Raw genomic sequence first — 15,333 nt, 5'->3', positions numbered from 1 at the left:
GATTTAAATTTATTTTGTTTTTATAGCTACGTGATATTTACCAACGCCAGAGTTGGAAATATCTGTAGTTAAATATTCACTGACGCCAGAGTCAGGAATATTACACGCAAAACCACCATAGCATAAACCAACAAAACATTAGCAATTATTGACAAAGTCAGCAATGCAGCCTGCCTTAGGCAGGACGCTAAAAGGGGTGATAATATCTTCCCTTTTGCGTAATCAGTCTCGAACCATAGAATCTCTGTTGACCAGTTAGGGTTCCTAGTAACCATAATATTAGGTGGCGACTCCTTAAACAAAGATAACTCACCATCAAAGAATAGGATGCCAGAAATCCATTCTTTCCATTCCATTAAAATTTTTAAGGCCGCCGCGATGTCGGGTGCGACATTTTCCATCAATTTCCTCTTTATATGCAAAATCAACCAATCACAAGGATTCTCATCTCTAAGTTTTAAGATTGTTTTCAAGGTTTTGATTCACAATGACATAATCGATTTAATTCATGTTATAAAATATAACTAAAATTATCTAAAATTATCTCACACATAAAATTATAGATTGATGATTAGTACTTAAAAGTGCATTTTTATCAAGGTTTTATATAATCATTTTGCACTCGAAGTATCAATAACTCATTTACTAAAACATGTTTTATAATAATATATCTAATAATATAAGATACCTTTAATTTGTGGTAAATGTTCATTTTAAATGCAGGCCTATCACATAAATGAAATGATTGATTAATGAATTTAAGAACTGAAATTGAAAGGATAAAAAGATGGCCAAACTTAGAAAAGAGATGTCGGTGCAATCCAAACCGGAATACTGTTCGGTAATTGGGTCATATCTGGAGCTATAGATCTCAGATTTAGGTCTACTTTATATGGATGGAAAGGTAAGACATAGGCTACAACTTTCATATGGAGTTCAAGATCTAAAAAGGTCATTTTCAAGTCCAAATTGTTGCAACAACAAAAAAGCCCGAATCTGTCCTCCAGCCCGAGCACTATTTAGTATTTTGGCCATATCTGGAGTTCTAGAAGTCGAGATGAGCTGAATGTTTTACAGAAGAAAGCTGAGACAATTTCCTACAACTTTTATGTTTTTAAGTGGCTTCAATTTTGATGTTAGCAATGACGTTTTGGGCAGACAAGAGAAGATAAGGATTGTCACCAAGTCAAGAGTTGGTCACCCACTCATTAATTAGTCATCAAATCAATAGTTCTCAATTTTGGCCTATAAAAGGAGGTATTTGTCATGCATTTAGGCATCTTGGTCTCTAGATCAAGATCATGCTCTTGTTTTCTCTCTTTCTATTTTTTTTTGTAATGTTTATGTTTGCTTTTATTAATATGAAGTTTATGCATTTCATTTCCTTTCATTTACTTAGTTAACATTTATCTTAGTTATGTTCTTATTTTGTTTATTTATTTTTCTTTCTTTCATTATGTTTAGCTAAGTTTATTATGTCAAGGTAAAAAAGTTACACTAATGGTGTAAGAATAAGTATAGTGTAAACTTAATATGGACTTACATGTTTGATACTAACATGTTTTGTATTTGTTATCTTGTTCACTCTTTAATACTTTGCTTGCCAAATGACTAATCTTGATTTATGTTATATAACACTTGGTACAACAAATACTTGGCATTTTCATAGCCCATATTGTATGGCATAACCGACACCTGAGCTATAAAAGGAACTTGATTTGTTGTTAACATAAGTTATAATCATGAATGCTTGACGAAATTTACAAGTATTAGCATTAATTGAATAAGATGACTAATGTAATCATGTTAATAATCTATAATCTGATTGGAACCTCCTTTGTGTGTGGTTTTCAATTGAACAATAAGAGTGTATACTATACTTGTTTGATATACCATTAGTGGAACCTCTAACCTTGATATTTGTTATTATCATTGTTTAATCGTTACATTAATATTTCATCTCAAAGTTCTCATCTTTTTCTTTTTCTTCTCCTTCTTTTTCTTTATTATTATTATTATTATTATTATTATTATTATTATTACTACTACTACTACTACTATTATTATTATTATTATTATTATTATTCTTGTTGTTATTATTATTGTTATTATTGTTATTGTTATTGTTATTGTTATTGTTATTGTTATTATTGTTATTACTGTTATTATTATTATTGTTGTTGTATTATTGTTATTTATAATTTGTACAATTAACCTCCCTGTGGTTCGACCCCGGTCTTGCCGGGTTATTTATTACTTCGACACTCCAACACTTGGGAGAAGACATTAATCTTTTAGCCGTGTCAATTCATATATTACAATTCACTTAAATGAACACATTTCTATCATATATCAATTAGCACCCTTGCACCGGCCATGAATGCCTTTAGGATTACCATGCTTTCTTCATTAATTTCCACTAATTTAACACCCATTACAAGTTATCCTAACCCAATTAAGTCAATTTATCATCAATTTTTACTTTTTCTAAATTTATAGCATAAAACCTAATATTAATTGTAATATTTTTACCTCAATTTTTATTCGTTTTGTATTGAATTGCTAAATTGGATTTAGAATACCTTACCAAATGTTAATCTAGTCTTCCACTCCCAGCCTATCGAGATTTTTCAAATCCCTCCTTTTTTTCTCTATTTATCATGGAAACCCCTTTTAGTTTCTTTTTTTTTTCCATCACATATCCCTCTTAATAAAGTGTTTAAGGGTGGTGATTCATAATCTCTCTTCAATTTTGTTGGTTTTCTAATGGTTTTTTTCCTAAAAATTCTCTTTATTTTTTATTTGTTTTTCTCTTTTCTTTTCTTTTTAATTCTAGTTGACCATTAAAGAGTGAGAGAAAAGGAGTCTTTATATTAGATTCTTAGACTAATTACACATTAACCCCACCTTTTCATTTAATTCTCAATTTATCCCCATAATTTTGTAATTGATTTCTCCTTTTATCATTTCATTTCAATTTTGTCCTTAATATCAAGTTTTAATTCTCTCAATTTTAATTTAAATCATTTTATTTTTTAGTTAAAATTTTTAATATTTCATAAAGAGTTTAGCTGAGTCTTTATATGTACAAATATTGTTTTACCTTTATTATATAGTGTAATGGTTTTTTGTATGAAAGGAAAAATAATAATTTTATTGTAGCAATTTATAGTAACATATGTTTGTATGTATAGTGAAATACTAAAGTGTTTGTATTTTTTTTAATAACAATAATAATAATAATAAAATGTTTTTGCTTACACACACACACCAAATCTTTTAGAGTTTCCACTTGCCAAATTATTTATTTAAATGGAATACATTGCAATTACTATTATAAGAAAAATTAAAAAAGGTGGAAAATATTATAGGGAATGAAACAAGAACCAAGTGTCTAGATTTTTATGTTAATATACTCACCTTTTCTCCTTTTACCTCTTGTGCTCTCATTTCTGTTTTTAAGGAAAAAAATCATAAAGAATAAAAAATCATGGCTTTGTAATGTCCAACCAAAGATTCTCAAGATATAAACAATCAAGAAAAACAAAAACAACAATGAAACAATAACAAGAGTGGAATAAAAAAAACAACAACAATGAATATGATAATAAACACAAAAATAAATATGAAAACAAAAATAAATGCAACAAAGACTATTGACCCCAAAACCATAATTAGAATAAACTAAACCAAAACTAATAGCAACAAACAAGAGTATTTATTAATTACACAAACTGATTTCATCAAACACTATTTCATAACTTTCTCAAATAACTTGAACCCAAAGTGTAATAGCTCAGCCCAACCTGTTGTATATTGTTCATTTTAGACGTTACTGCTCTCACGATTTTATTCTTGATAACGCGAATCTACTTTCTAAGGCTGATGCTAAAAAATATGTTTAACAAGTTAGCAACCAGCACTACTTATAAAGCCTTTACTCTGAACACTCGTTTCTGATGTGGGATATCACAATCCTTCTATATTAAGACAAGCCAGCCTTGGCTCTGATATCAAATATAATAGCTCGGCCCAACCTATCATATATTATCTGCTTGAGGCCTTACCGCTCTCACAGTTTTGTTCCTTGTGAAGCGAGCCCACTTCTGCACCTAATGCCCCAAAACAAGTACAACAGTTCAGCAACTAGCACTACGTATAAAGCTCTGGCTCTGGATGCTCCTTTCCGATATGGAATATACTCAAATAACCTGAAATCAGTACTAAACTAACAATAATCATGATTTGATATGAACTGAAGTGTTTTTTATAAGTCTTAAATTTATTTATTTTTAATAAACCCAATTAGCGTCAGAATAGACAACTTATAATTTTGACTTCTTTTTATTATTATTATTATTATATAGATTTGAAGGTGGGTTTTTGAACAAAAACCTTTTTTTTTTGTTTTTTACTATTGCTATAAAAATCAAGACTGAAAAACAACGAACAAATAACACATAAAGTTTAAAGATAAATAGATAGATAAAACCTAATTTTAGAACCTTATTCTGACACCGACTAATATAAATCTGAAGGATAATAACATTGGAACCTATATGTAAGAAAGCAAGAACAATCCAAGAAAGATAAATTAAATTATGATATAAAAAACCCGACATAATAGTTATGTGAACTAAGGCACCAAAGTTATTAGATAAAAAGACCTCAACCTTATGATTATAATGAACCATAAATTGGAAGTATAAGAAGAACGCTATAAAGATAATTGATTTTTGATAAGTTTAAGAAAATTTCAATGAAGAATATAAAGTATGAACAAACTCTCACTCACAAAATATTATTCTGATATCAAAGACTATATAAAAAAAAAACATAACTAAAAGCTAAAAAACCATATTTATACTAAGTAAAAAATCATAAACAAGACTAGAAAAATAATTAAAGAGTACTAATTCAAATAGAAAAAAATGCTAAACTAACTATGAAAGTAATACAATTATTATACAATAGCTTTTGAACCTTATTACAAATCTTTTTGGACATATAATTGCTATAAAATTTTAATTCTATACAAAAAAATATCTTAGAAAGCATTTGAAAAAAATTCAACTCAATTTAACAATTAGATAAAAAGTTATGTTTGTTTAGCATACATCTCTGCAATAAAAAAATTAAAGCCTAAAATCAACTAAAACTTGTCAAACTCATGCATGGATCACATCAATTAAAGCTCGGTCATTTTTTATTGAAATTAAAAGGCTGACTTGACTCAAATATTCTTGAATGTTTTTAAGTTTCTTGATCATTGACCTTGTAACTGGTTTAATTGGTACCTGTAATGAATTCTTTGGTATAGTTAATTGATTCTTATCAATGCAATGTATTTTTGTTTGAATTTTTTATTTAACCCCTAAAGTTTTAATTATTTGTAAGTAAATATGTAAAATTGAGCTTCAACTTAACATTATAATTTTTTTTTGTTAAAAAAAATCATCATGGATCAAAACCAAAAATAAAAAAGGGAAAAATAATAATAAAAGATATTGATCCCAACAATCATATATTAAATATTTAAGATTTATATGAAGCACGTTGTTTTGTGCTTTAGGCTTCAGGATCCTCCTATCCATACATACAAAGAACAGAACTTGTGAACCATCTAGGTGGTGGCCAAGTGGTAAGGACTTGGGATTAAGAGGTTTGCTCCCTCTATGGTCTCAGATTCGAATCTTTGGTTGCTTATATGATGGCCACTGGAGGTTTACATGGTCGTTAACTTCAGGGCCCGTGGGATTAGTCGTGGTGCACGCAAGCTGGTCCGGACATCCACGTTAATTTAAAAAAAAAAAAACAGAACTTGTGAGGAGAAGTTTGTATTCCACCCCGGAAATCAAAATTTTCTGAATTAGTGCTTTCAAAACAACCAACCGGGATTGAATTGGCTTAAATGCCCTAAAATAACCACGACCACATCTGCATCAGATGCAAGGACACAAGTGTTTTTGTCAATAACGGAAGATACAAAAAACCCTCTAAACTATATAAGAACGGCTTAGTTCCTCTTCCCTTCCCCTGTCTAATCTTTCCCCTGACCGACACATCAACTTGTCCATGGAAAATCTTCCATCCTTCAACATCATCATCATCCTTCTCTTCTGTTATGTCACCCAGTCCATACTATGGCAAACATCAGCCCAGGACCTACCATGCCGCACCACATGTGGCTCCATACAGGTCAAGTACCCCTTTGGCAGTGGCCACGGTTGCGGCTCCCCCGGGTTCCATCCCTACATAGCATGTTCACCTGAGGGAGACCAGCTCCTCCTCACAACTCACACAGGTTCTTATCCTATCACTTCCATATCCTACACCACCTCCACCTTTATCATCACCCCACCACACATGTCCACATGCACCTCCATGCAACAATCCCCCAACTTAGGCCTAGATTGGGCAAGTCCATTCCAGCTTGGCTCATCAACTTTCCTTCTCCTCTTATGCACACCCCCAACTTCATCTCTTAACATCAAGGGCTCACCTGTTTGTGACACCTCCTCTTATCTCTGTGCGTCGATTTACACTTGTCCATCTGTGATTGGCCTCGGCTTGCCTCTTTTTCCACCTACAAACACGTGTTGTGTGTATTCTCCTGCTAATTTTAATAGCAAAGGTGAGCTTGATCTCCAAAAGTTGAATTGCATGGGGTATGCTTCAGTAGTGTCCCTTCAGGAACACCCTACCGACCCTTCCCAGTGGCAATATGGGGTGGAATTGAAGAGCAGAGGCGGAGCTTTGGATGATTATTACGTAGATAATAAGTGCAACACTTGTGAGATCAGTGGTGGTGTATGTGGTTATGCTCCTCCTGTCAATTCCTTTGTGTGTGTGTGCAGTGATACAATCAATACCACTATGGATTGCAATACCCGCAGTCTGCAGAATCAACCTGAACTGGCTTGGAACTCAGTTTCTTTACCCTCCAGTAAGTCTTAATTTCTTTTATTTTTAATCCTTATGTTTCTCCTTTCAAGATTTGAGATATTATCAACCTTAATTAGTCGTTAAGTTTTGATCTTTTCCTTTTTTACTTTTGCTGAATTATCATGAGTCTATGATCTGCTAAAGTGCTAATGATGGATAGATAAGAATCAGATACCTTTACATGCATGAAATTGGTAGACAATGGTTTTGCAAACCTACTTTCTTCTTTTTTTTACTTAATGGAGAGGAATATGCCAAATGTTATTTGTCATGGAGTATAAAGGGGCATCCTTTCTCGTAGGAAAAAAGGACAAATTTGCAAAAGTGAAAAGTTCGAAGACATTTTTATTGTAAACCATAAAAAGAAAATGCAAAGCTGAAGCCTTGAGCACTGATTGTGTACGAAGGTGTAATCCAGTGCAATCCTGCAACGCAGGGTCAAGGACTCGATATGTTTTACTTTTTCTATCCCAGGTTAAGGAATCAGATTCAAGCCCTTGTCTGTGAAAGTGGGGAATAGCCAAAGTGCTAATTATAAATGCATCTTTTGCCTGTATATAGATTCTTAGTGTGAATCTCAATTTATTGCTCACTGATTTTACAGGGAAGCTGTGGATGGGGTTTCTGGGTGGTCTAGTTTTCGTTGGAGCAGCTTGAGAAAGAGAACAGCTCGCAGTTAAGTGAGACTGTTCTTTGTGCAGTGATCTGAGGTCTCATTCTAATTAACAAAGACCTTTGTTTTGGCAATGGAAAGTTGAAAAGTGGTCAAAAGTAGGTCTTATTTGTCAAATTCGAGAGAAATAGTACAAGGAATAAAGATGGGAAGGCCTGGAATCTAAGTCATTTATGAATACTACACTTTCCATGTGCGTTAGCAAGACCTGTATGTTCGTAGCAATGGTTGTGGTTTCTAAATCCCTCTTGAAGTTGTTTTCATCTACCGTACTTTCTTTCTAATAAAATTTGCATTCACTCTTTTTCAACTTACTCAAATTGCAATTTTATACAATTTCCTCGTTATTTTTTTTATCTATAATCCCGTATTACGTGATGACGAGACTACTATATTAATTATCAAGAGACAACATCTATTTATTAGAATTAAAAACATAATATTAACACAGTAGCATTATTATACAAAAGAGAGTAAGAGAAAAGGAAGAAAAAAAAGAAAAAAAAGGTAGCAGAACAGTCTGTTTTTTGTTCTTGATTTCTAGCTCGTTCACCGTTAAATCGAGTTGAGATTTTGATATAAGTTTTTAGACATGTTACTCTTTATTTTAAACGGATAGATCGAAGATTGATAGTGTGAAAGTTGATCGTTTTGACAGAAAATAAAACTGTCAGTATTGTGAATTTTTCTCAAATACTGCTTTTTTAATCTTATTGTATTACAAGAATACATTGTTCTTAATAATATATATGTTGTAACATTTAGTTGAATTTAAGAAAAAACTGTGTAAACCCATTATTTGTTGATAGTTGAAGTTTTTAGGTAGATTACAGTCTTGTGATTTTTCCTGTATCGGATTTTCCACGTAAAAATCTTGATGTTGATTTGTGTGATTGTTGCTTTTTATTTATTGATTGTTTAATTATAATTTTAAATATATAAAAAAAAAACTTGTAAATTGATATCCCATTATTTGTTTCTAGTTTCTAGCACATTCAAACAACTTCCAAAAGGTTTTGATATGAAGCGAGCAAAGGACTGTGAGTTCAACATCCATACTTATGGTGGTACAGGAAAAGGGCACTTCAGCTTTCATCGGATGAACTTTAATTATATAATATTATATATTAATTGTACAAGAAGAAACAGAGATACAGAGGAGGTTCCAAAAGGCTGTCACCGAGAGGAAAGTATTGAGGAACCACCGAAAAATCTCTCCAGCTATTGCCATGCAAATTTTTTGTTGGGGTCACCTTACAAGGAAACAGATTTCCAGGGTAACCTAACCGATTTCCAGGGTAACCTAACCAATTTCCATGGAGATGAGGGGATCAGAGCTCGTATTTCTTGCGTTGATCTAACTTTCTCAACCCCCAATAATTAAATACGCACCTTTCTAAGCTTCGAAATGACTATAGCACACGCAAGTTGTAGTCTAAATGGAGAATCAGAAAGTCCTGAATTCTCCTCATCAGCAGATAAGCTGTTGGTATGGCTTGCGTGCTTTGATGAAGGAAGATTGTCAACGAAGAAGGACTTCAAGTGCCTGTAGAGCTCCTTGGGCCTCTCTGCATTAAGTGCATGACCCACATTCTTTATTATCACTAGTTCGGCATTATCACCGATATGCCTGCGCAGGTAAAAGAAGAAGAATCATTAACTTACTCTTGCATCAACTCACGCAATTACTAATTACCAAAATCCCAATTGGCTGCTGAAAAGATGAGCATATCAAGAAGGTTAGGAGGTACAGTAGGTTCCGAGCTTGTTTCAAAAGTAGATGCTTTGATGTTCTTTCCTATTAGATAGAAATCGAAGCTTGAAAAGGACACTGAGCAGAATATGTTCTTAAGAATTACCTTTCTAGTCTGTGTGCCAATTCCAGTGGGAAAACCTGGTCATGTTCTCCCCAGATTATGAGTGTAGGCTGCATAAAGGAGAAATACAGCGTTTAGAAGGTGCTCAAGGAGAAAGAAAAGCTAAATCTGACCGGAAAATATATACACAAAATATTGGAAACAGAAAGAAGTTTTGATTACAGTACCTGAGTTATCCTGGGAAGATCAGACATCTTTCTGTCCCTGTGTAATGCCTGGATTAGTTCTTTCTTCTCTTGACAGAATTTAGTACACATTACCTGTTCCCAAAGTGAAAATCAGATGATGGCTAAGACGAGGGGCAAGTGGAAGATAAAAAATATGTAGAAACCACTAGACAAGATGAATTACCATGTCAAAATTACTAAAACCTGCAATTCTTATCAACTTCTAAATCATAACTAGCTCAGGCCAATTACTATGATATCTCAAAGCCCTTGCTCTTACACCCTACTTGCAATTTGCTGATAGGAACGCCGTAGGACTACTCTTCCAGACCATCACCTCTGTACTTTTGGCTTCTCGGACATCATAATTACACACACACAAACACACACAGAGAGTTCGCAATCAGGCAGTCTGTTTATGTTGTAGCCATCTCAAAATACACTTTCATTTCACTTCTTTCCCGAAAATGATATAATATCTGCCTCCTTTTTCAAGTATTTGATCTAGCTGTTTCAGCTTTATGGACGTGCAATTAGTTAAAGAACATAACTGGTTGATCTTGCATTCAAAGTTGATCCTGAGCGGGATATTCAAATGGGCATATCATTTTTCAGATTTCCCTTGCCAAATACACAAGCTTTTTCCCCACTATTTTTCTTCCTCTTTTCATCTCCATTTTATTCCTGTTATGCAACCTCTTGCTGTCTAAAGTTCATAACATTCAAATCACCTTCTGCATGGGTCATTCAATTCTCAGAGACCGTCAAAAGGCAGAGCATACTAAAATGTGTACGGCAACAGAACTTGGGGGTAATTAAACAACTTGAATCAAGATCTAACAATCATGATCATTATTATTATTAACCGCACTAAATGAGGAGGGAAATTCATTATTCCCCTCCTCACAAACACACAAACAGTATTTGTTTTCTTGTTTTTCTTTTTTCAGTTTTTTAAGATTTAAATTTTTTTTTTCTTTTAATTTTTTTCTTCAATAATTTTTTTATTGTAGTCTCATAATCTGAGTTGTAAATTTGACAGATTAACGTAGGGTTTTTTTTTCCTCTTTGAGTTGAGTTTCCCTCCAATTTTATCCTTTAATTTTGTATTTTTTATTTAATTGATTTTTTTTTAATTTCATCCTTTCACATTAGATTGATTGAGAATTGAGTTTAATAATTTGTTTTGATTTACTTTCTATGAAATTATATTAGTTGCATAAATTGGGTTACGAGTTTGACAAGTTATCCCGGGTTGACTTGATTTATTTGTATTATGATTCTTTTTTTAATTATTTTTTTTTAATTTCATCATTCAATATTAGATTGATTAAAAATTATATTTTATAATTTATTATGATTTATTTTTTATGAGATTATCATAGTTTCATAATTTGAATAGTGAATTTGAAAATTGTTTTTAGTCAAACTATATTTTTAACAATTATTCGAGTTATTTTTGGACTTTTTAAATTGACTAATTCATATTAGATCAATCCCAACATAGTTTAATTTTTTCCTATTAAAAAAGACATAAGTAGCACCTAAATATTTTTTTACTTTAAAAAAAAATAATCTAACTTGTAGGATAGCATAAACAAATAATCTAATTCCTTTCTAAATCACTACAGAAATTAAAAATACACTTTTTTTTTTCATCTCAAAGTAAAAGCATAACACTTTTACATGCCATTATAAATAAATTAAGACTGGAAATAAGGATGTTCAAAAAATCTAGCTCATTTATAATATTTATATTATTTGACTTGACTCAATTCATTAAAGTCAGATAATATAAATATTACAGATAACAGTGAGTCAAAAAATGTAAAAAATAGATATCATAGGTTAAGATTTTTAAAACTCGATCAACTTGTATATCATATACTTTTTTATCTTTATATTTGATAGTTTATAAATTAAGTATTTATTTTTATTTTATTTTGAATTATTCGAACTCTAAAAATTTTTTTAGTGGAGTTTCTATTATATTTCTTTAACATAACTTAAAATGGTTCATCTCTTTGTTCAAAAAAAAAATAACTAGAATTTAATAGCGATGCAAGATATGAAAATTAATAGTAGGGGTATCATAGCACTTATTATTTATGTTATAGGTTTGTTTTTAAATACAAATCCTTAAAAATTAGTAATATAAACCTAACTCATGTATATTTATAATATATAAAAAAAATTCAGTTTAACTTGATAAATTCAACCAGTAAAATATTAAGAATATTAGATTGGACACAATTATAAAACCAAGTTCTACCCAGCTATATCCATTAACGTCTCCCCTATTCAAGCATCGACAATTATACAATACTGAAATGGTTCCTCTGCTCATATCCTATATTAATGATTTTTCTTTAAAAAAAAAAGAATTATGACTATTAACTATATGTGCACACTCAAAGAGAAAACAAAACAAATTGCTAACTATTGGCAATTCCTTTTTGTCACAAATTAAAGCGCCTTTTGGTCACCAAACGTGGGAACTTCATTTGTCACCGAATTGGATTGAGTGTCTTGTTAAATCAATGAACAATTAAGTCCAAATGAATTATAGTTCAAATGGTATGGTATCTTTTTGGAGTTTGATTTTCCTTATTTTGTAACAAAATAAAACATATTAAATTTCAGAAAAATGCATTGCAATGTCTGTCTTAAAGATTCTTCAAAGTCATCACAAAAAAAAAAAAAAACCCTTCTGATTGCTCTTATTGAGAAGCAAAAAAAAAAAAAAAAAAAAAAACGTATTGATTGATCTTATTGAGAAGCAAGAAAGCAAGCAAGCTTTGAGGGGGCAATGGACTCTCGAAACTAACCTCAATAAAATCTTGGAGAAAACAAGAAGGCAGACTACGTGGTTGTTTATAAAACGACAGCCTCATCATCTCCCTAATTTTTTCGGGTGTCTGTGGTATCAAAAGCTCTACAGCTTCCTCCACAGTTGTCACCTCCTTGAACACTCCTCCTTCCTCCAAATCCTTCTCTTCAAAACAAACTCCGGCGCATCCTATGGCCAAGCGCGCCACGCGCGTTTTAAACTGTGCCGCGATACTATACGCAACAAACCCGCCATAACTCAGCCCAAGCACATCCATCTTGGTCACCTTGTGAGCTTCCATGACACCAATAACGCATTGTGCCTGGAATGCCTCGGACCTTTCGGCTCGTGCGGTGTAGGATTCCCCGAAGAATAGGAGATCGGGTACGTAGATGTTGAATTTGGAGATGAACTTAGGGATCAGACCGTGGAATTGCCACATTGCGTTGGCACCGAAACCATGGATCAGTAGTAACGTAGCTTTTGATGGGTCGTGTTTCTTTGGGATCCAACAGTGCATGATCGTGCCCTCGCCGAGGTCGGTTGTGGATGATTTGAGGCCTGATCGAGTGAAGGAGTACCGGTAGCATGAATCTTGTGTTGCTGCAAAACTAAAACACCTTGCCATCAGGGTAGTTTTTCTGTATTTTGTCTTCAAGGGGAGGAGACCTGTGGCCGGGGGGGTTAAGAATTAGGTAATGTGGTTTCTGGTTTCAGAAAGATCATGTGATGCCATATAACGAAAGAATCATACGGATTGTTATTACGAGGAAAGATACGACAATGGGTGTGCCATATAACGAAAGAATCATACGGATTGACAATGGGTATGGGAGGGACAGGTAAGGAACTGTTTGGCAATGTGTTTTATACAAACAAGAAGGTGTAGAAAAAGGAAATTAATATATTTTAAGTAGTCTAAATCGCAGTTTCTAGACTGCAGTCTTGCATGAAAAAAAAAAAAAAACATAGGTCATTCGTAAATTTGTGATTCATTAGATTAATTCGAGTTTATTAATTTTTCAAAAAATAATATTATTTTAATTTTTATATATTTCTAAAAATAATATTATTTTATTTTTTTTATATTTCATCATTTTATTTTTTATATGAAAAAAATAAAAATTAATGCATCAACCTAACGCTTTCATCACTTTTAAACAGTACAGATGAAAAAAGGCTTTTTTATTTATGTTGGTTTTGATTCCTTTTCTTTTATTTTCTTAACAATAACCTAAAATTTTATTTTGTAAAATTAATCAATATTTTATTTTTTAGAATATTCTTAGCATATAGTCTACGTGAGAGCATGTAAACCAAAACAAATAGCAAAATATAAAACCATAACAATATAAGTTTTGAGGACAAAATAAAAAAAAAAGTTCAATGACTAAAGAAGAAAGAAGTAAGAACTTGAGGGACCTAGAAAAACAATTGTCCAATGAACAATGTTATGAATAAATGATGTATGTGTGTATATGAACAGTAAAAACACCTATAGTATTTTGTTGATTTTTTAGTTTATTAGGTAATATTGTATTTGTCCTTTTTCTTAAAAATGTCTACCTTTCATTTTTAATAAGAACAATTATATCTTCATTGTGAAAGGAATTCTGGTTTATGTTTTTTATATGTATTTCATGTTTAAAAAAGAAATAATGTGCATAAAGTTATGTCGTGATGATGATTTGATTTTTTTTTAATTTTTTCTTCTAATTTAAAATTTGTTCATAATTAATGCCTTCTAAATTAAACATGTATCTGGCTAATTAATATATTTTTCCTCTTCCATTAAAATTGAAAGCAATTCTCTTTGTTTTTTATTTATTGCTTTTCATCTGAATCGGAATTCGAAAAGTCTTTCAATTTGATTTCTTTTTCGGACTTGAATGAAAATGCATAGAAGGATTTTTATTTTTATGTTTTTGCCCCTTCAGAAAGCATAAAAGGAACTTTTGTTCCAACGAGAGAGAGATACGATAAAGGGAATATCTTATTTTATCTGTACTTTGTCACCTCTAATTTTTTTATAAAATAATTAGACTATTGATGGATATGATATTATGAGTCGAATTAAAAAAAAAATGTTAAAAACAATGATTTAAAATCATAAAAAATTACTTGATATTATTATTAAACCTGATTTAATAAAATAATATTAAAATTTTTCAATTTAATTTTTTATCTAACATAAATTTAAAATTAATACGCATGATAATTATCTCGTTATGACTTAATTAATTTAATGGGTCTAAAAATAACATAGATAATTAAAAAAAACATGATTTGACTTCTAACAATTTTTTATTTTAATATTAAAACAATAATTTATTGAGTTGACCCGAACTTCATAGTTTAATTTGATAAACCCACAACTCGGATCATGGACTCCATTAAATTTAATAATTTTATTTTTTAAAAACTAATTTTTAATTAATAATATGATAAAAAATATATATTTATAAAATTAAGTACCAATCAAATATCATGATATTTATCTGAAATTACAATAATTTTATAAAAAAATAAATTGAAATTTATTTTAAAAATTAATTTAAAATTAAATCAAATATTAAAAAATAAGTTGGAAATTAAAAAAAAAATCAGTTGACTCAAATCTTTTTATATGCCGAGGATCGGATTCTACAACTAGAATCGATTGTCTCGGTTTCATCTGGATAAACAAGGAAAAATCTCTCAACATTCATTTTACCAAGTTAAGTTGTTAACAACCGGCACTTGAGCAATTAGAATCCCATAAATATATTTTTTTTATTTGATTCTTTTTGTTTAATATCGCTCATGCCCGTCTCTATTATTGGTCTTAATTAATTACCGTCT

At 31.1% G+C, this 15,333-nt stretch overlaps 2 protein-coding genes across 2 annotated transcripts; one reads left to right on the top strand and one right to left on the bottom strand.

The window, feature by feature from the left end:
* Positions 1-5,872: 5,872 nt before the first annotated feature.
* LOC105124475 (wall-associated receptor kinase-like 15) lies at positions 5,873-7,925 on the top strand. The gene is made up of 2 exons (XM_011024505.1): positions 5,873-6,946; positions 7,550-7,925. The coding sequence occupies exons 1-2, from the start codon at positions 6,076-6,078 to the stop codon at positions 7,600-7,602; spliced, it is 924 nt and encodes a 307-aa protein (XP_011022807.1). The 5' UTR covers positions 5,873-6,075; the 3' UTR covers positions 7,603-7,925.
* Positions 7,926-8,900: 975 nt separating this feature from the next.
* On the bottom strand, positions 8,901-13,220 carry LOC105124669 (uncharacterized). The gene is made up of 5 exons (XM_011024778.1): positions 12,491-13,220; positions 9,663-9,755; positions 9,478-9,545; positions 9,011-9,248; positions 8,901-8,921 (listed from the first exon to the last, which is right to left on the bottom strand). The coding sequence occupies exons 1-5, from the start codon at positions 13,118-13,120 to the stop codon at positions 8,901-8,903; spliced, it is 1,050 nt and encodes a 349-aa protein (XP_011023080.1). The 5' UTR covers positions 13,121-13,220.
* Between the last annotated feature and the right edge of the window lie 2,113 nt (positions 13,221-15,333).

Source organism: Populus euphratica, unplaced genomic scaffold (genome assembly GCF_000495115.2).
Source record: "Populus euphratica unplaced genomic scaffold, PopEup_1.0 scaffold35.1, whole genome shotgun sequence".
Classification (NCBI taxonomy): Eukaryota; Viridiplantae; Streptophyta; class Magnoliopsida; order Malpighiales; family Salicaceae; genus Populus; species Populus euphratica.
This window is presented reverse-complemented; position numbering and strand designations above follow the sequence as displayed.

Excerpts from the sequence above, each read along its gene's own strand:
- LOC105124475 (XM_011024505.1), top strand. The coding sequence starts at position 6,076 with ATGGAAAATCTTCCATCCTTCAACATCATCATCATCCTTCTCTTCTGT. Across the intron at positions 6,947-7,549 it reads CTCAGTTTCTTTACCCTCCA|GGAAGCTGTGGATGGGGTTT; the intron begins GTAAGTCTTAAT and ends CTGATTTTACAG.
- LOC105124669 (XM_011024778.1), bottom strand. The coding sequence starts at position 13,120 with ATGGCAAGGTGTTTTAGTTTTGCAGCAACACAAGATTCATGCTACCGG. Across the intron at positions 9,546-9,662 it reads ATCTTCCCAGGATAACTCAG|CCTACACTCATAATCTGGGG; the intron begins GTACTGTAATCA and ends TCCTTTATGCAG. Across the intron at positions 9,249-9,477 it reads TTGGCACACAGACTAGAAAG|GCATATCGGTGATAATGCCG; the intron begins GTAATTCTTAAG and ends TTACCTGCGCAG.